The sequence below is a fragment of the Saimiri boliviensis genome, chromosome X (genome assembly GCF_048565385.1).
Source record: "Saimiri boliviensis isolate mSaiBol1 chromosome X, mSaiBol1.pri, whole genome shotgun sequence".
In the NCBI taxonomy this organism is placed as follows: domain Eukaryota; kingdom Metazoa; phylum Chordata; class Mammalia; order Primates; family Cebidae; genus Saimiri; species Saimiri boliviensis.
In genome coordinates, this window is record NC_133470.1 from 86937051 (window position 1) to 86958143 (window position 21093).

At 40.3% G+C, this 21093-nt stretch overlaps 1 protein-coding gene across 1 annotated transcript; it reads left to right on the top strand.

The window, feature by feature from the left end:
* Positions 1-19812: 19812 nt before the first annotated feature.
* On the top strand, positions 19813-20459 carry LOC101031658 (large ribosomal subunit protein mL42). The gene has a single exon (XM_003943415.4). The coding sequence runs from the start codon at positions 19944-19946 to the stop codon at positions 20370-20372; it is 429 nt and encodes a 142-aa protein (XP_003943464.1). The 5' UTR covers positions 19813-19943; the 3' UTR covers positions 20373-20459.
* The last annotated feature ends 634 nt before the right edge of the window (positions 20460-21093 follow it).

A 21093-nucleotide genomic window follows, 5' to 3' on the forward strand; every position in this document is an offset into this window, starting at 1 on the left:
CATAAGCCAGTGAAGATCATAGTCACAAGAATGTGTCAGTTATGAAATATAGGAAAGAAATCAACTCTTCCTCTAAGTCTGAATTACAGCTTTTGAGAAGTTATGAAATACAGGATAATTTTCCTAATGAGATTATTTTTGATACTTTATGAAGAGAAATAAAATGATGGAATGTTAAAGCTTATTCTGGTATACCCATTGGCTTCATCAAATCCACCTAGATTCGCCTGTGAGCCTTCAGGGCCACAGGTTGCCATAATCATCATTCCCAAGTTCCCAGAAAATGTATGCATTTGACAGGAAAGTGATATTGCCAAGGATTTGATATGGGTGTGGATGTTTGAGCTGCACTGATTGAACTCCTGCCAAAGTTTGTATATATATTCCCAGAAAAGGCTATTCCAGACCCAGAGCTGGTTTCAATCACTAACAGATCTGAATTTTTTTCATGGCAAACAGCGTGTATGTGTACGTGGGTGTGGTGGTGGTGGGGAAGAGGTGCTGCTAATGGCAGTTGTGATATTTTCATATTATTTTAACTGATTAATGGCTATAATTTAAGAGTCATTTTGGTTTTAGCACTTATTCTGCTTTAAACAGAAAAAATAAATGAATATTTCTTTTTTCCTTTCTCTTCCACTGAGGTATTGTCACACTTAGCATCTGGATTTAAATAAATAATACGAGGTATAATAAAAAGAGACTTAGACTGGAAGTTGGGAATCCCAGGTCCTCATTTCACATCTCTACTGACTTTCTGTGTGACATTCAGCAAGTCAATTCACCTCTCTGGACCTCGGTTTCTGGTATGTAAAATAATGGTGTTAGACTAAATGATCTTGAACACCTTTTCCAGATTAAAAAATTGTGTGAATCAGTGGAATATATAACCCAGTTCCTTTCTCAAAGGCAGCATTTTTTTCAGTTTGGGGTGATCTGCTTTTGGGGATATTGGACAGTAATTAAATCTATGAATCTAAGATGTCTTCAGTAACTTTGTATTGATGTGACCCAATCCTGTAAAAATAGTTTCTGCTATAGTTTATAGTATAGTTTATGAGCTGAAGTTAGGATCTCCATGTTCAGTTTTATTCCATTATTTATTTTTGTTTTTACTGCTTTTGCACTGGCCTGAAAGAATGAGATTCAGACACCTTCTCCCAAAGACCACCCATTGGCTAAGCACTTTCTCCCCCAAATTCATTGGGGGTCGTCATCAATGATCTGTGCCCTGCCCTCCACAGTGATGGTCCTGAAAACAGCTGTGGCAATAGACATTACTTTTTTTTTTTTTTTTTTTTTTTGCTGTTGTTGTTTTGTTTTGTTTTGCTGTATTCCGTGAGCCTGCTCTGTTGCTCAGGCTGGAGTGCAGTGGCATGATATCAGCTTCTCCTGGGTTTAAGTGATTCTCATGCCTCATCATCTGGAGTAACTGAGATTACAGATGCCCACCACCACGCCTGGCAAAGATATGGCTTTTTCAAGCGCACACCACAGAGAGGCATGATGCTCAGCTTGGTCTGCATAGAAGACCTTAAAACAACAGGTTATAGCAAGGGATGTGGATTCATAGGAGCTACCTGCAACTTCTGTGGGAATTGTAGGACTGATCTACTTATTCCAGCCTTAGTTTAATTTGAAAAAACAGAGATGATATTAAGTCATGGATTTTATTTCTTGGAGATAACATGTGTTTTATAATCATAATTTCTACACATCCACAAGCAAATGCTGGTTATCATCAGAATTTCCTCCTAGAGAAGGGCCTCCAAGATTATCTAGTGAGGCTTCAGGTAACAGATGAGGAATCTGAGGCCCAGAAAAGGCAAGGGCCACGTGTAGGATAATCATTGCAGAGGGAAGCAAAAAATGGTCTGGGGTGAATATGGCTTTGCCTTTGGCTTCTGCAGATGCAGTCTCTGGCAGAGCAGAGGGGTGTAGGCAAATGTTGACAGCTCTTAATGTTTAGGTGGAATTATCACCGAAACTCTCCCTTCACAGGACAGAGAAGGAGAACTAGTCAGAGTTACAGATAAACAAAAGCTTGTCAAACAGTTCTATTTCATAAATAAAAATACTGAAGGAAAACTACAGCACTAAGAGAATCCCTTCTTCCTCATAGCTGAGGTTATTCTGTGTTATATTATGCCTTCAAATATAGAGGACAAATCTAACATTCCCAAATTGCCCTCACTCATTTAGAATTTAACAAATGTTTTACTGTATGCTCACTGTGTTGGGTATTGTGCCAGATACTAAGGAGGGGAGAGAGGCACAAACAAATACTTACACTGCTAGTGGGTAAGTGACAAAAACTGTGAGTGAATGAAAGTGTCCAATAGAATGTGAAGGAAAAAAAGACCAACTATGGTGCCATTAGCCAAGAAAAGCTTTATGGAAGAGGTGATATTTGAGTTGGGTCTCAGCTGAGCCCTCAGCCAGTTGAGAAAACACAGAATAATAATGTGTGTCACAGGTACTAGCTCACTTATTTCTGTGTAGTAAGTGATTTTGTTATTTCCAATTAAGAGATGATAAAATTGGGGTTCAGAGAGGTTAGGTAACTTGACTGGGTGCAGTGTGGAGAATGGATTGTAAGTGGGTGAAGAGAAAGTGGAGATCCAGGTAAGAGTTAGGGTGCCTTGGACTAAAAGTAGCATAGTAGAGGCAAGAAATTCACAGACTAGAGAGGGTACTCAGAAGATAGAATCAACAGGAGTTAATGATAGACTGTACGTGGGTTTGGGAAACAGAAAGGAGTCTAGGATAACTTTCAGGTTTCTGGCTTGGGTGATTAACAGAGGAAGATGCCATTCAGCATCAGAAGTACAAAAGTTTATAGGAAAGACATGCTGAATTTGAAGGACATTTGGATAAAGAAGACCAGTAGGTAACTGGGTCTACAGCTAGTGCTTGACTTACGACCACAGTCGGGACCACGGAATGGTCGTAACACGATTTGGTTGTAAGTTGAGTAGGCTATATGTATAGTTGAAATGGTGCACGCAGAGATGGTAGTGCTGCCAGAAGCTGGTCCACACTGTCGTACGCCCAGCTGGGCAACATTTGCGCTGTCAGACGTGAAGCAGTCGTGGCTAGTGATTGTGGTCATAAAGTCGAATGGTCGTAAGTTGCATAGGTCACAAGTCGATCACTACCTGTATACTGTTATATGTGTAGTTAGTAAGTGAAGTAACAAAAATGACTGAGTTTGTCCTGGATAATATGTCTTTTGCAGAAAAAGGACAGTCTAAGGCAGAAGAACTCTGAGACTCATTGACATTTAAGAGTTGAGCAGAGGAAAAGAAGCCTACAAAACAGAAATTTACTCTCGATCCTTCCATCATGACTTCCACACACTATGGCAGGAGCACAGTGTGTATTTTGAGGTTAGCAGTAGGAAAGCTCTGAGTGTGACAGAAAACCACAGACCAGGAACAGTACATAAGACAGGCTCAGGAACTGTGGGATCAGTAAAGTCCCCCATTCCACATACCTGCTCCCAAATGATAGAGATATTGTTACCAAAGCACATTTTACATTCATTTAATGTTTCCGTTGGTGAGCCATCAGAGAACATTTTATTAAAACTTTGATTAAGCATTTGATCAAAAATTTATTTCCTTCTGTTACCTCAAATGTTTCTGTTGGCTGTCCCCAAGATTATATCTGTATTATTCTGAGATTCTATCTTAGCAAACTGGAAAACTTAAAAAGTGATTTCATCTAATGGATCTGAGGATTCATTTGCCTTCATCAATTTTCTACATTTTAAAAGTCAATATAAGTTTCTCTTTTAAAAATTACCAGTTAAATTTGGAAGCACATTGACTGTTCACTATGCATCACTCTCCCTCTATTCAAGAAGAAAAAATCTCTTCAGAAAAAGAAATTAATACAATGTAGAGGTTAAACAAGTCAAAAGAATCAAGGTTGGAGTTGCACTCACAAATTGCTGAAGGGAGTGGCTTTGGGGTTTATTTGTCATTTAACAAGTTTTGTTGCTATGCAAGACAAATCAATGTGGAGCCACACTTAGTCATCATTGATCAGTTGTTCCATGATCAATTCAGATTTGTTCTCTTGAGAGCTTTTAAATAAGTTTAGCTAAATGGAAACTTGCTGCCTGTCTGCATTAGCTTTTGCAGAACAATCTTTCTCCCTTTCTCTATGACATGGTGTTGATATATGACAATAACCAGAGACTTGCTTATTTTGAAATCAGAAACCCTAGAGGTTAGCTTTTAATTTCAACACCTTTGTTACGGAAAATTCATTTCAACAGAAACTTTCTTGGCCATGTCAAACTTTTCATCACCTCTGGGAGAAGACTTTTTTCCCCATTGAACACATTGTGGGGAGCGGGGTCAATACATCAGAAACCAGAGGCTTGTGGGGAGTGGGGCCAATACATCACAGACCTGGGGCTATGTGCTTGTCACCAATTCTATCTTTCTAGATCTTAAATGATGTTGGGTCAACTGCTAGGCCTATTAGCGAGCTGTTAAGTCAATGAGATTAAGGTAGGGCATGGCTCTTGTTGCCATGGGGGCTCTTTATATGTGAGCTTCAGACTGTCTCCCTCCCTCAGTTTAGCAAGTATACAGACACACACACACACACACACACACACACACGCACACACACACACACGCACAAGTTGCAAGAAAATAAATGAAAATGATGGATGAATCAGATCAAATCCAGTCCCTGAACTTAAAAGAGATCATCATCATCTCAGCACCTTTCCACTCCATATTTGCCCCTGTTTCCTAGCTGGAGTGTCATTTAACTGGGAGGAAATTCTCATGCAAATAACTTGATGATTTCTCAAAGCACACAGGTTTGGCAGAATAAAAAAGTAAGAGTAGCATCCAGTGGGTGGATGGAGGACTGGATTGACCTGCCTAATTCTTAGCTCCAACTTTAAGGTGAACATTTTCAATTCAATTGTTTTCCTTCTAACACTGAGTTGCCTTATAAACTGACCCTTCACCCCCATCAACCTTTTTTTTTAACTGAAGGGGTTAGGGAGCAAGCCTTAAAAAATGCTGGAGTGAAAGCATTAGTATATCCTGGGAGAACTGAAGTTCAGAAAAGTGGGGGCGGAGAAAGGTCAAGTCAACTATAACACTCAGAGAAAAAAACAAAATTCATCCCCAAAATCCCCCTGTATCACCAAGCACAGTGCCAAACACAGTGGTTTCTTTAGGAAATAGTAATTGAATTGAAGTGACTTCTTCCATTACCAACTTTGGGTAAGTCTCTCCTTTTCCTACCACTCCATAAGAGGAACTTTCTGCTTGAAGAATCTAGAACTCCCATTGGTGCCCTTAGGTCTGGTATTTTCCTCCATTGTGTCTTACCTAGCTTTGGAGGACTAGTGTAGTCATACATAACTGAATACAATGTTTCTATGGACAAATATCCGCAGAGTTACAAACACAGAATGTACAAATAAGCTTTTGGTGCACAGCCTATTCATCAGTAAACTGGGGATGACTTATGTTCTTCCAACACTTTAATTAGGAAAAACTGGTCCAATTTTCATTGTCTGCCTCATTAAACTGCAGGCAATTAAAAGAAAGGTACTTATTACCTCAGAATGCAATAAAAGCAAAACTATAAATGGGTTTTGACTACGGCATGCATGACAAAGAAAGAATGGATGATGCTTCCTGAGTCTCAGGCACTGTTTTGGATGCTTTACCCTAGATTAACCTATGTAATCTTCATAACAATCTGCTAAGGGAGATACTATAAGTATCCTAATTTTAAAGATTAGATACAGTGGTACATAGAGGCTAAGCAACTTGCTAAAAAACATAGCTACCAGGTGGCCAAACTAGAATTCAAATCCAGGCAGCCTGGTTCCAACTTGGCATTACGGTGCCTCCATTGTCTACCTCTAAGTCTTTGCTCATAGTGCTCCCTATTCTTCTAATGCTTTCCCCTTCTTGTCAAAATTCCTTTCACCTGTTGAGGTCCAACACCACCTCCTTCACGATGCCTTCCCAGATCCTCCTTGTTGGAATCAGCCTCCATTTTCTGTGCTTCTAGAGTTTTGCAAACTTCCATTATGACACTTTTTATACTTTATCTTTGATTTGTGCTATTTACAAACATTTTATAGAGTGTGCTACACACCTCCCTGCATTGGCGATAGTGATTTTAGGATAGAAGCTGTACTTTCCTCAGCTTCATAGCTCCTTTAAGTGCCCAATAGAGTGTCTAACACAAAGTAGGTGAATAAGATGTGGTCCCTCTCCTCAAGAAATTTACAGTCACCATCTTAAATACATTATTCTCATCAAAGAAGAAACTCAGGCCCTGCCTACATGGAATGCATTTACCATTTGTAGAACTAGTTCCATATTCCAGAAACCTCATAATGGTCTTGTCCTGGACAGTCCCAAGTGTAGAGGATAAGCTGGTATAGTGCTGTGAACATAGAAGCTTTAGGATTCTTAAGGGTAAGGAACTCAGATTGGCCTCCCACCAGACCTAAGAATTGCCTCCACAGAGTCCTTGCCAAAGGGTCTCACTGTCCATAAGCAGTGCCCTGGACGTGGGAGGTGTCTCTTCTCTCATGGAGTCAGATTGTGCCCATGTATGCAGCCCTGTTGATTGGAAGGTCTTTCTGGGATTGGGTTAGAAATCCTCCTTCCTCATGTCTGTGAGCCCTTGTTCTGCCCACCACCTGCTGCACCCAATGGTCACACCACAGCAAATCTATCTTCTTCATTCAATTATTTTGTCAGTTTGGTTCTGATCAACTCTTCAGTTATCCACTGGAGTATTTGATGCAAATGACTCAAATAACTACTTCATCATCACGCCCACCAAATTGGATTACCCTTTCAGCTATTTGATGGATTACTTAGTAAACAGCCCCAAAGGGCCTGAAATGATTGATTCTTGTTGCCATGTATAGATATTGTCAAGGGGAGAGTGCAGGTTCGTTAAACACTTAAATGGCAGAATAATACCTACCCACTCGTGGTGAGGGACTGCAGCCACGAGTCTCTTGTGTTCCATGGATCTTGGTGTGAGCCTTCTCTCCTTCATATTACACCAGATGTTCTGGGAGCAAGTATTTTTTTCTCTCAATATTTGGAGTTTTTTATGACTCTTCCTGGCCCGAACTTCAGGTATATGAGACAGGAGCTACAAAGAAAATGTTCAACTTTAAACTTTGAACAAAAGTTGTAGGAACAGGGCATCTGGACAGTTTATAAGTGGACATTAGAGTTATCTTAACAAAGGTTCTAATTCCATTGATTCAATTTTATTTGCTACTCTATTTTGGATCCAAGGCCAAGGATGAAGTCAATGAAATCAGGAAAAATAGATCTATTGCAAGAGTTGCTGTAAAGGAGAGATTGGAATCAGGACCACTTTCAAGTTCAAGTTTTGCTACTAACTGACCCTTTTGCCTTGAACAAGTCACTTAACCTCTCTGAGCCTCAGTTATATCATATGAAAAATCAGGAAAGTAATTTCTGCTCTGACTACCACAGGATTGGCCTGAGGATGCTGTGGGACAAAATCTGTGAAGATTCTGATTTGTTTTTCTTGAGAAATGTCTGAAATAACACAATAGCTGCTTTCTGGGGCTGCCAATGATATTAAGTGATATGATTTGGCTCTGTACCCCCACCCCTATTCTCATGTTTAATTGTAATTCCCAATATTGGGGGAGGGACCTGGTAGGAGGTGGTCAGATTGTGGGAACAGATTTCTCCCATGCTGTTCTCAAGATGGTGAATGGGTTCTCATGAGATCTTATGTTTTAAAAGTGAGTGACACTTACCTCTCACACTCTCTCTTTCTCCTGCCACCATGAGAAGAAAGTGCTTGCTTCCCCTTCACCCTTCATCCATGATTGTAAGTTTCCTGAGTCCTCTCAGTCATGCTTCCTGTTAAGCCTGCAGAAAGGTGAATCAATTTAACCTTTTTGTTTGTTTGTTTGTTTGTTTGTTTGTTTGTTTGTTTGTTTTGTAAATTACCCAGTCTCAGGTAGTTCTTTTTGGCAGTGTGAGAACGGATAATACCGAAAATTGGTACTGGGAGAGGGGCACTGCTATAAAGATACCTGAAAATGTGGAAGAAACTTTGGAACTGGGTAATGGGCAGAGGTTGGAACAGTTTGGAGGGCTAGGAGAAAACAGGAAGATGTGGGAAAGTTTGAAACTTCCTAGATACTTGTTGAATAGTTGTGACCAAAATGCTAATAGTGATAACGACAATGAAGTCCAGGCTGAGGTGGTCTCAGATGGAGATGAGGAACTTATTGAGAACTGGAGTAAGGTCACTCTTGCTAAGCTTTAACAAAGAGACTAGCAACATTTCGACTCTGCCCTAGAGATCTGTAGAACTTTGAACTTGAGAGAGATGATTTAGGGTATCTGGTAGAAGAAATTTCTAAGCTGCAAAGCATTCAAGAGGTGACCTAGTTGTTTCTAAAAGTGTTCACTCATATGCATGAACAAAATTTATCTGAAACTGGAAGTAATATTTAAAGTGGAAGCAGACCACAAAAGTTTGAAAAATTTTCAGCCTGTGGGCCAGGACCAGGCCCACTGCTCTGGCAGCCGCCACACATGGCACCTTGCATCCCACCCACTTGAGCTTTAGTCATGTCTAAAAGGGGAGAAGGTACAGCTTGGGTTGTTGCTTCAGAAGGTGCAAGCCCCAAGCCTTGGCAGCTTCCACATGGTGTTGGGCATACAGGAGTGCAAAATGCAAGAGTTAAGACTTGGAAGCCTCCACCTTGATTTCAGACGATGGATGGAAATGCCTGAATGTTCAGGCAGAAATCTGCTGCAGGGGTGGAGCCCTCATGGATAACCTTTACTAGGGCAGTGCAGAGGGGAAATGTGGGGTTGGAGCTCCTACACAGAGACCCTACTGGGGCATTGCCTAGTGGAGATATGGGAAGAGGACCACCATCCTCCACACCCCAGAATGATAGATCAGGTGACATCTTGCATTGTCAGCTTAGAAAGGCCTCAGACACTCAAGGCCAGTCCATGAAAGCAGCCATGGGGTCTGTACCCTGCAGAGCCACAGGAGCAGGGCTGCCCAAGACCTTGAGAGCCTACCTCTTGCATCAACATACCCTGGATGTGAGACATAGAGTCAAGGGAGATTATTTTGGAGCTTTAAGATTTAATGACTGTCCTACTGGGTTTTGGTCTTGCATGGGGCCTGTAGCCCTTTACTGTTGGCTGTTTTCTCCCTTTTGGAATAGGAGCATTTACCCAATGCCTGTACTCCCATTGTATCTTGGAAGTAACAAATTTTTTTTTTTTTTTTTTGAGACGGAGTTTCGCTCTTGTTGCCCAGGCTGGAGTGCAATGGCGCGATCTCGGCTCACCGCAACCTCCGCCTCCTGGGTTCAGGCAATTCTCCTGCCTCAGCCTCCTGAGTAGCTGGGATTACAGGCACGCGCCACCATGCCCAGCTAATTTTTTGCACCTTTAATAGAGACGGGGTTTCACAATATTGACCAGGATGGTCTCGATCTCTTGACCTCGTGATCCACCCGCCTCGGCCTCCCAAAGTGCTGGGATTACAGGCTTGAGCCACCGCGCCCGGCAACAAATTTTTTTTTACAGGTTCATATGCAGAAGGGACTTGCCTTGTCTTAGATGAGACTTTGGACTTGGACTTTTGAGTTAATGATGGAATGAGCTAAGACTTTGGGGGACTGTTGGGAAGAGATGATTGGTTTTGAAATGTGAGAAAGACATGAGATGTGGGAGGGGCCAAGTGTGGAATTATAGGATTTGGCTCTGTGTCTCCACCCACATTTCATCTCGAATTGTAATTCCCAGTGTTGGGGGAGGGACCTGGTGGGAAGTGATTGGATCATGGGGGTGGACTTTCCCCATGCTGTTCTCCTGATAATGAGTGAGTTCTGGTGAGATCTGGTTGTTTAAATGTGTATGGCACTTCCTCCACCCTAGCTCTCTTCTGCCACCGTAAGAAGAAGGTGCTTGCTTCCCCTTTGCCTTTTTCCTATGATTATAAGTTTCCTGAGGTCTCCCAGTCATGCTTCCTGTTCAGCCTGTGGAACTTGGAATCAGTTAAACCTCTTTTCTTCATAAATTACCCAGTCTCAGGTGGTTCCTTAGAGCAGTGTGAGAACAGGCTAATACACTAAGCAATAAGAAAGATGTCCAGGCCCTAAATGCCCCAACCTGACACCTAGCTGGCTCTTAAAGAAGATAGTTACTGTGAAGAGGGGGGAAAAGGCCTTGGCGTCTGCAGACCCTCTTCCTTTATGGTCATTTAAATATAAAGGATGTGTTTATGTCTAACTTCCTGAGTAGGAAGTATTATTCCTAAAACTAGATTTGACCTACTGGCATGTGACAAGAATCACTTACTTGTCATTCAACTGACATCTGCTGTTTCTATCATCCTAAGGGATGGGGGCAAGTAAGAGGAAGCTGCAGAAAAACATATGTAGCTGAGTTTTTGCTTTAAATGTGTGAGGTAAAAGCAAGTTGTTTGATAAATAGTTTCTGTTCTGTTTAAACTGTTGTTTGAAAGTATGTTGCCCCAGGCCTAGGGATTTGCTAAGCTCTCTCAAATTCACATCTTCTCCTATTCTCTCATTCTCTGCCCCCAATGATTTTTATTTAGAGGTGGATCAATGCATTAGCAGCCTTGGACTCTGCTCCCCTTCTGCTTCTCAGAAACCCCTTTCAGTTTTCTACCATTTGCAGCACGTTTCATGCAATAATTGACAAAACTCTGTCAATTTAATTAGACTTCCTCACAATTCTAGAATGTCTCCCCCCTTCAAAGCATTTGCTTTCCAATAGCAACTGAAACATGAATCCTGATGCTTTGACTTTCATGCTGCTCTTGAAATAATATTGTTAATGACTACTTGTGACTGTTGGAGGCCTTTGAATAGAGTTTGAATTAAAACACTAGCAGCAAATAGCTGTGAGTCATGTAAAAAAAGCTAAACATTAAATGTGCATTTTGCACACAAGAACATTTGCATTAATATTTATTTGCTTGATATATCTGATCTTGTCATAAAGAGTTGTGCTAAAGAGAAAATCTGTTTATAGAATTAGATCACATTATATAATATTTATATCAAATTTCTCATTGTTTAATACTGCAAAAATATAAGTAATTGTTCCTGTTAGGAAGGAAATAATTTGTTTTCAAAAACATACTTTATAATATAGCGAGATTTTTAAAATATGTATTGAATAGATTCACTAATTTTATAAACAACAATTTCTAAAATAACACTAGAAAATGTGCTAAAGAATGTGACCTATTTTTGTGAATCACTGATAGGTACTTAGGATGGATTTCTTTCTTTCCTCTCAGATAGGGCCCCAATGAGCTATTAAGAGTGCCTTCTTGCTTACCTGGGAAATCTCCCAGGGTTTCTGGAGTATTAAGCAAGGATGCTTTTTCACAAGGATTTAGATGAAAACCAAATTTTAGTCAGAAGTGTTTAGAATGGGTGTGAAATTGATACCTTAAATTAGAGTTTTCACTAATTTGCAATATTAACTGAACATTTCAAAGCATGAACACCTGGATCATGCAAGGTGGAGGGAAAGCAAGGATAGACAGGGCAGGCCTGGGGTAGCAAAGGTATCAGCAATAGTCTCACAGTCCTATTGCCTTATCCCAAGAAAGAGATAAGAGCCCTCAAAGGATGAATTACCAATCCTGGGATACTTAACAACTACTCCTCCATCCTTCCCCTGGTGAAAAGTGACTCCCCTAGCTCAATATCACAGGGAACATATTTGATCCATTGTCATACAATGTTGGCACTGGAAGGGCTTTCAAAGTGAGACGATATATCATGAGTACCTACTATGTGCCGAGACCTGTGCTAATTGCTGGAAAAGTACAAGACCAATGAAGCATAGGCCTTACCTTGTTAAATTAATTGTAGTCTAAATCTGCCCCCTTATATATGTCAAGTTCAACCTAAATGTTGCTCCATACATAGTGAGCTGTAACTTAACTGGATGTATACTAAACTACTCTTACACCAATCACGAAGTTTCAGCCAATCACAGGTGGCCAACTGTTCAAACTGTGTTCAAAAAATGCCAACACCAAGCTGTAACCAATCTGGCTGTTTCTCATTTCCATTTTTGCACTTTGCTTTCCTTTTTCTATTCATTAACCTTCTTACACACTAAGGTAGTGCTGGAGTCTCTCTGAACCTATTCTGGTTCTGGGATTTCCCAATTCATAAATCATTCTTTGCTCAATTAAACTCTGTTAAATTTGTCTAAAATTTCTTTTTTAAGAGCCTCAAGAAGCCCTCTGTCTAGTCCAACTTTCTAATTACACATGTGGAATACTGATCCACAAAGCAGAAGGGGTTTGCTAAAGGTCATCTGGCTACAGATGTTTGAATGACTCTTTAGCCTTAACCTCAGGTTGGGCTGCAACAACAATGAGAAAATAAAAGACCCTCTATCTACATCTCTCATCACTCTTTTGGGAACTCTGAGATGGGAAGCAGTCAAAGAGCAATGCAAGAAAGGGAATGACATATGACTCTTTCATGCTACCATCTTATTTTCTCCTTTTCTAATCAATCTTTGGAGGTAGAAATGAGTTAGAAGAGAAGCCCATGAATTTTTCATGAAGGAGCATTGAATATGCACAAATGGCCTCACCAGTGGGATCTCTGAAGAGCAATGAGGGAATTCTCACCCAGCCTCCTCCTTAGAGGGACCCATAGTGGTAAGAGGTGTGGAAGAAGACACAAAGAACTGCTGGGGAGATGCTAGATAGAACCAGCACTGAAGAGATGATCACAAAGTATCAGCAAATTCGTCATCAGACAGTAAAAGGCAGGGAAAGAACGGAAACAGGTGAAGAAATCTTTTGTCCTAGGGTAGAGAAAATGACAGACATGAATACTCTCCACTTTGAAGTTTGATAAAATGGGCTGAGATGCTTTTACAAAGTATTATAGAAGTAAGACCTGTTGGAAGATTCAAGGGCTCCATTCTGCTCTCTCCAGTTAAGTGTGACTACCTTCTGCTGAGGAAACCTCTTCAGTTCTGTAGAGCAAAGAGAGATAGGAAAAGCCCCATGGGTGGAAGTTGCCGACTACTTGCACCTACACTGGCTGGCATTTATTGAGTCCATTCCATGTGTTTTCCATGTATTATCTCTTTTCATCTCACCTTGATCCCTTAAGTTAGGGACTTGGACACAGAGAGATTTGCTTACCCCAAAAGCCTATCCTTTTAACCATGATGCTCCACTGGCATTCATCAAAGTTCAGAAAGCAAGGTAACAAGGTTCCCTCTCAGTCACCATTGATCTAGTTCCCTGGGCTAGGAAAGTGGGTAGCAAGACAGAGAAAAAGCTCTGGGCAGGAATAAAAAGGTACATTGGGTTGATGCTATTTATGTTGGTGCAACCTAATAAATGGAAAAATGCTATTTAGGTTCATCAACCTAACAAACGGAAGTCCAAGAGCTGCAAGGAGGATACAGGGAGATCAGAACACTGACACATATTTTTAAAGATAATGTCTCATTTTGTTGTGCAGGCTGAAGTGCAGTGATGTGATTATAGCTCAATGAAGCCTCTAATTTCTGGGCTCAAGTGACCCTCCTGCCTCAGCCTCTCTAGTAGCTGGGACTACAGATGCACACCACCATGGCCAGTTACCTGTTTTTAATTTTTTTTTTTTTTTTTTTTTTTTTGTAGAGACAGTGTCTCCCTATGTTGTCTAAGCTGTCCTGGAACTCCTGACCTCAGGAAATTTTCCCACTTTGGCCACCCAAAATGATGGGTTATAAGCGTGAACTCCTGTGCTGGAACCTATTGACACTTTTTAATGGAAAGTCCCCAGTGGTGGAGACCAAGTCACTAGCTTTAGAAGTTGAACACAACAAAGGTTGGAATATTTCTTCCTAAGTGATTGGCCAGTGAGCATAGTTCAGCTTTAATGAGCACTAGAAGTGCTAAACTGACTAAATATTAAAGAGACTGACTCTGGACATAGGTTTCAGAACCTCCCAGAAAAATTCCTACAGAGATGGAAAAGGTTGATTCCAGGTCACAAGTATAGGACCACATTGGACAGATTTTTTTTAAAAATGTTACAGTGGAAGAGCACCAACTTGAAGTCAAAGGACCAGGGTTCTTATTTCATCTTTGCTACTTACTTGTGACTTTGCAAGTCTGTTTTCATCTCGGGCCTTAGTTGCCTCCTATAGATAATGAGGTGATAAATTTGATCATTTCCGAGGCCCTTTTCTGCTTGAACACGCTGGAAGCCAGTGACTCCAAGACACATGGCCAGAATTGCACACAAAGAGACATTGTTGTCTGAGAAACTAAGAAGCTAATGGATATGGTGGCTGATGAAAAAGAATAAAGCATGGAGGTGGTGACACTGCAGCTGGGAGCATGTTTAGGAACTGTGTTAGTTCAGGTCATCTGGGGAACACGCTGAAGTGAAGTTAGGAGTGTAATGGCTATGAACAATAAATGAAGAGGAAACAGAATGGTCAGGGATCCTTCAGAAGGCAATGCGGAGCTAACACCTAAGAAAGGAATGGGAAGCGGAGTCAGGATTGATCTGGGAGACCCACAGACTGGGGTGCAGAGATGACAAAATCTTGACCAACCCAATGGAGAGTTCCAGAGGAAAGACTACCCTTTAGAGGAGTCTCATGTTGGGCAAAGTTGGCCAGCCCTACTGCCCTCACTGTGCACAGTCATCGACTGAAAGCTGCCTAGGAGAACATGTTCTTGGTTCACAAGCCAAGGCATGTTCTTCTTTGGAAGAAGACAGACCCAGGGCTCACAAAGATAATGAAATTGTCCAGTGGATAGGAAAAACAAGTGAGCAAGATATCTAGATTTCAATTAGTGAACACATTCTTATGGAACTTCATCTTACCTAGATATTCCCTGACGTTAAGGTCTTGACCAGTCCTGAACCACTACAATTATCCAGATTTAATTTCATAAAAGTAAGATTAGGGGAACTCAGCCTGAAAAAAAAAAAAAAAAAAAAAAAACAGGCTATTTTATTTTCACCATACAAATTCTCCAATTGTTTGCCAGGTTTGCTTTCCTGCATAGATCGTCCATTAGCAAAAGGTGTGAAATCCTAGAATTTTAAGGCTGTTTGAGACTTTAAACAGCCAGTGAGTTCAACTCTCTGTCATTCAAAACCTCTGGCAGCATTCCAACCAAGTGGTAATCCAACCCCCATTAGATCATCTCCAGAGATAATTGGGAACTCACTTCTTGAAATAGTCTTTAAAATATTAGGCCCTGAACACTAACTGCTACTGAGCTCCTCTTTGCAAAGAGTTGGACACTATAATCCTGTGCTGACTGAAACAGTCCTTCCAAACTGTGACTCTTGAGTCAATGGAGCTTTGGCATTTTAATACCACAGTAGTTTTTTTTTATTTGAGGAAAAAAGGAGACTGAGGCCACAAACTGAGCAGGCTTGTTCCTAGAGAGCTCGAGGCACAAGCCTTTGTGAACCCTTTCTGTTTTCAGATTCGGGTTTCTAAAAGCTCATTTTGAGCCATCACTAACAGCTTAGAACTTTCATGGGGAAAACTCACTTAGATCAAGGAGAGAATCAAAAGAGTCAAAATATTCACAGTAGCAAAGACGTGGAATCAAACCAGCTTCCCATCAATGATAGACTGGATAAAGAAAATGTGGTACATCATTGAATAGTATACATCCATAAAAAGAATGAAATCATGTCTTTTGTAGCAACATGAATGCAGCTGGAGGCTATTATCCTAAGCTAATTAAGACAGAAACGGAAAGCCAAATACCACACGTTGTCATGTTTAGTGGGAGCTAAACATTGGGTACACATGGACACAAAGATAGGAACAATAAACACTGGAAATTCCATAAGCAGGGAGGGAGAAGGAGGGACAAGGTTTGAAAAAATACCTGTTGATTCTATTAGGTACTATGTTTGCTACTTCGGCAACGGGATCATCAAAAGCCCAAACCTCAGCATTACACAATAAACCCATTTAACAAAACTGCACAGGTATCCCCTGAATCTAAAATAAAAAGTAATTTTTTTAAAGTACACCAAAAAAAAAAAAAACAAAAAAAAACAAACAAAAAAAAAACCTAAAATGGTGCCAATTTTTGCTCTGGGGAGGAACATCCTCTTACCTCATGCAGCCTACTTTGAAAGGTAAAGATATATCCTGAATAAAATTCGATAAGTGATTTGAAAGTCTTAATGAGGCAGTGACCTATGGGTGTCTTCTGAAGGATCAGAGAGGTCATAACTGATTAATTTTCACTGTCTAAGTATCAACTAGAGATGCTTCATTAACTTGCCTCAGACACACAGCTCCCAAGGTCTTGCTTTTTCCACTTGAATTTCAAGTTGTAGTTGAAAACTCCCACCTTGCAGAGAATGGTAAGCAAATGTAAGACGGGAGTGAGGGAAGAGAGGGCACGGGAAGTCCACATATTACAGGTTGTTTGCAGGGAGCTGGAGAACAAGAAACTACACTGAATGTATTCTTTGATAAAGACCATCACTGCCGAGACCTGACATGGGTAAAGTGTGAGCTTTTGCATTAGCAGAGTATCTTTTATCTAATTAGGCAAGTATCTTTTAGCAAATGTCAACTATCTCACAAATAAACACACTGTGGATATCAGTACAGCATGGCGACAAGAATGTGTCAAATGAATAAAGATGACTGTGTCTTTAATATCCTTGAAGTATTCAGTTGGATTCCTTTTAGCCACAGGCTATGTTACAGTTTTCTTACATGGGGACTTGCAGAATTATTCAAAAGCACCCAGTGGTCTGTATGCAGGAGAGGGCTAGGGCCCCTCCCAGCAATATTGATTTAGAATTCTCTGATAAACCAGCCACTAAAAAGATTGAACAAGACATTGATTTTTCTAGAAGATTTTCATTAGGAATGTAACTTTATGGTTTCGGTATTCCTCTCTCATTAAAGAAAGCAAAAATGGGACAATGTGGTAAGAGGAGTGAGATTACTGGTAAAAATCCATCAGTTCACCGGAAGAACCAGTGACGGGCAGTGGAAAGAGAACTGACTGGAGTTTAGGTAATATTTATCACTGACTAGCTGGATAATCTTGACTAAGATATTGAAGCTATTTGACTACTCAATCTATAAAATGAGTCAGATGTCAGGCTTATATGAGATAACAGGAAAATATTCTGCAAGCTGTAAAGATATTCTTCACATGTGCAGAGCTCTCATTATGTGTTACTGGGGCCCAGGCGAACCCTAATAGAGTGGAGTATTATTGTACAGGCTTAGAGGCAGGCTGCCTGGATTCAGTCTCAGTTCTGACTTAAGCAAGTTGCTTAAAACTCTGTGCCTCAGTTTCCTTATCTGTAAATTGTGGATAATACAAGCACTTATCTTACAGTATTGTTGTAAGCATTATATGAGATGAAACATGTAAGGTACCTAGCGCATAGTGTCTAGTACACATAGTAAGAGTTCATCAAATATTGAGTGTTTTTATTGTTGTTATACTTTCAATGTATCATCTATTGATATCCTTGGGAGACTTTCTCCCTGTTCAATACTTGGGTATTGTACTAATCATTATCATTGTACAGATGATAATGGTCGTGGTAGTACTGGCAGTGGTGATGGTGACACAAATAAGTATCAAGATGCTTCCACTTGCATTGTGTTGCATGGCTCACATACTGACTCTATGAGTTAGCCAGGACAAGGATCCGTATTCCTGCTCTAAGCATGAGCCAACTGAGGTAAAGAGAGTTGGAAGAGTCACCCAAGGTCACACAGCCAATGAGGGTGGCAGGAGCACTGCTACCCAGGGCTTTGGATTCTGAATCCAGTGTTTTTTTGTTTGTTTCTTTTCTTTTCTTTTTTTATTGTACTTTAGGTTCTGGGGTACATGTGCAGATCATGCCTGATTGTTGTATAGGAATACATATGACAATGTCATTTGCTGCCTCCATCCACCCGTCACCTACATCTGGCATTTCTCCCCATGTTATCCCTCCCCGACCTCCTCACCCCCGCCTGCTGTCCCTCCCTTGCCCCCCGTAACAGACCCTAGTGTGTGATGCTCTCTTCCCTGTGTCCCTGTGTTCTCATTGTTCAACAACCGCCTATGAGTGGGAACACGTGGTGTTTGACTTTCTGTTCTTTTGTCAGTTTGCTAAGAATGATGGTTTCCAGATTCATCCATGTCCCTACAAAGGACATAAACTCATCATTTTTTATGGCTGCATGGTATTCCACAGTGTATATGTGCCACATTTTCCTTGTCCACTCTATTGTCGATGGGCGTTTGGGTTGGTTCCGGGTCTTTGCTATTGTAAACAGTGCCACTATGAACATACATGTGCATGTGTCTTTGTAACAGAACAATTTATAATCCTTTGGGTATACACCCAGTAATGGGATTGCTGAATCAAATGGAATTTCCATTTCTAGGTCCCTGAGGAATCGCCATGCTGTCTTCCACAATGGTTGAACTAATTTACACTCCCACCAACAGTGTAAAAGTGTTCCTATTTCTCCACGTCCTCTCCAGCATCTGTTGTCTCCAGATTTTTTAATGATCGCCATTCCAACTGGCATGAGATGGTATCTCAATGTGGTTTTGATTTGCATTTCTCTAATGACAAGTGATGATAAGCATTTCTTCATATGTTTGTTGGACTCATATATATCTTCTTTTGAAAAGTGTCTGTTATATCCTTTGCCCACTTTTGGATGGGTTTGTTTGTTTTTTTCTTGTAAATCTGTTTTAGTTATTTGTAGATTCTGGATATTAGCCCTTTGTCAGATGGGTAGATTGCAAAATTGTTTCCCCATTCTGTTGGTTGCCAGTTCACTCTAATAATTGTTTCTTTTGCTGTGCAGAAGCTCTGGAGTTTAATTAGATCCAATTTGTCTATTTTGGCTTTTATTGCCAATGGTGGTGGTTGCTGCTGCTGCTGCTGTTGTTGTTGTTGTTGTTGTTGTTGTTGTTGTTGTTGTTTTGAGACGAAGTCTCACTCTGTCGCCCGGGCTGGAGTGCAGTGGCACAATCTCAGCTCACTGCAGCCTCTGCCTCCTGGGTTCAAGCAATTCTCCTGCTTCATCCTCCTGAGTCGCTGGGATTACAGGCACACATTACCACATTTTTAGTAGACACGGGGTTTTACCATGTTGGTTCAGCTGGTCTCGAACTAGTGACCTCATGATCTGCCTGCCTTGGCCTCCCGAAGTGTTGGGATTATAGGCATAAGCCACTGTGCCTGGCCCACATGTTCTTTTCAATGTACCTTACTATTACCCAGGGAGAAAGGGCACCTGCATGTATCTCATCTAGAAGTCAAATATGATTTTCTATCGAAACCAAACTCCTATGCTCACTAACAGAGTGTAATGTTTACAAAACCAAGAAAATAGCCCTGCTCTTTGGTCACTGATATCCTTAGAGCAACAAATTCCATGTACCTGCAAGAGATGCAAATTAAATTTGTAAAAAATACATAATTACCCACTAATATGCATTGCAGCAATAAGGAAAATATTAGTAATACATCTAGAAAGTATATAGGTGAGGAAGGACTTTATTTCTCATCTGGAAGACAATTTGAAACAACAAAACCCTTCTGGAAAAGCATATGGACAGACATTGAGAAGGCCACAGAGTCCCATGATCCTTTTACTTGTATGTTGGCTCCTGAGGGGATAATTCCTTAGGAAGTTCAACAGATAAAAATCAAGCAAATAATATTAAGAATGACTTCAGCGTTTTAAACAAGATGGCGGGCTCGTGGTGAGAAGCTGTGAAGCAGGAGTAGAAGTTAGTATGCCTAGAAGCAGATTTTAAAAGCAGTTTCTCTTCAGAACATCTTTTTTCATACCACTTGATAAGCATCTTGAAACACCATGGCTGTAGCTGCAGTAAAATGGGTGATGTCAAAGAAAACTATCTTGAAATGTTTATTTCCAATACAAAACAGAGCTTTATATTGTGTTTGTCATAAATCTACATATTCTCCTCTACCAGATGACTATAATTGCAAAGTAGAGCTTGCTCTGACTTCTGATGGCAGGACAATAGTATGCTACCACCCTTCTGTGGACATTCCATATGAACACACAAAACCTATCCCAGGGCCGGATCCTGTGCATAATAATGAAGAAACACATGATCAAATCCTGAAAAACAGATTGGAAGAAAAAGTTGAACCCCTTGAGCAAGGACCTATGGTAGAACAACTTAGCAAAACGTTCCTTACTACTAAGCACCGCTGGTATCCTTATGGACGGTATCATAGATGTCGTAAGAATCCGAATCCTCCAAAAGACAGATGATGCTGAGGTTCCTGGGAGAATCAAAGAGAAATGTGCCTCATTTGCAATTTGAAAAAATGCTGTCTGGTGTATTCACTAATATGTAGTAAAGTAATAATGATAAAATACCTTTTCATATATTAGAATGTGTACTTTTATATATGTTAAATAATTCTGAATTTGACATTCTCATTTAGAGAAACCTATTAAATTTTATTTTTCTTTTTCAGTTTTAGTCTTTCATTTATGTATGGTCTCCAATTTAGGACTTTTCCATAGTGCCAAAGCCATACATATTCAGTAGAACATCAATAGGTTATATTAGAACACTTTATTATAAAATAGGCTTTGTGTTAGTTGATTTTGCTCAACGGTAGGGTAATGTAAGTGTTCTGAGCATATTTAAGGTAGGCTAGAATTTTGAATTTATGATATTTTCAATTTACAGTGGGTTTATTGGGATGTAATTCTACCATAAGTTGAGAAACATCTCTTTTTGTGTGTCTAGTATGATTTAAGTATTTTTACATCATTAGCCAAACATTGTTAGTAGTATCAATATGATTAATAAAAAGGTGCATGGCTTTCCCGAGGGAGATTTTTAAATTGCCTTTGAGAATAAACTTATAAGGTCTACCAAGAAAATAAATGTTATAATGTTTCAATTGGCTTCTAGGAAATAATTAAATTACTGATATTTTGATCAGGTTTTACTATCTACTAGGCCCCTTCCATCCATTCT

What these genes read in the sequence shown, in the direction of transcription:
- LOC101031658 (XM_003943415.4), top strand. Translation starts at nt 19,944, where the DNA reads ATGGCTGTAGCTGCAGTAAAATGGGTGATGTCAAAGAAAACTATCTTG.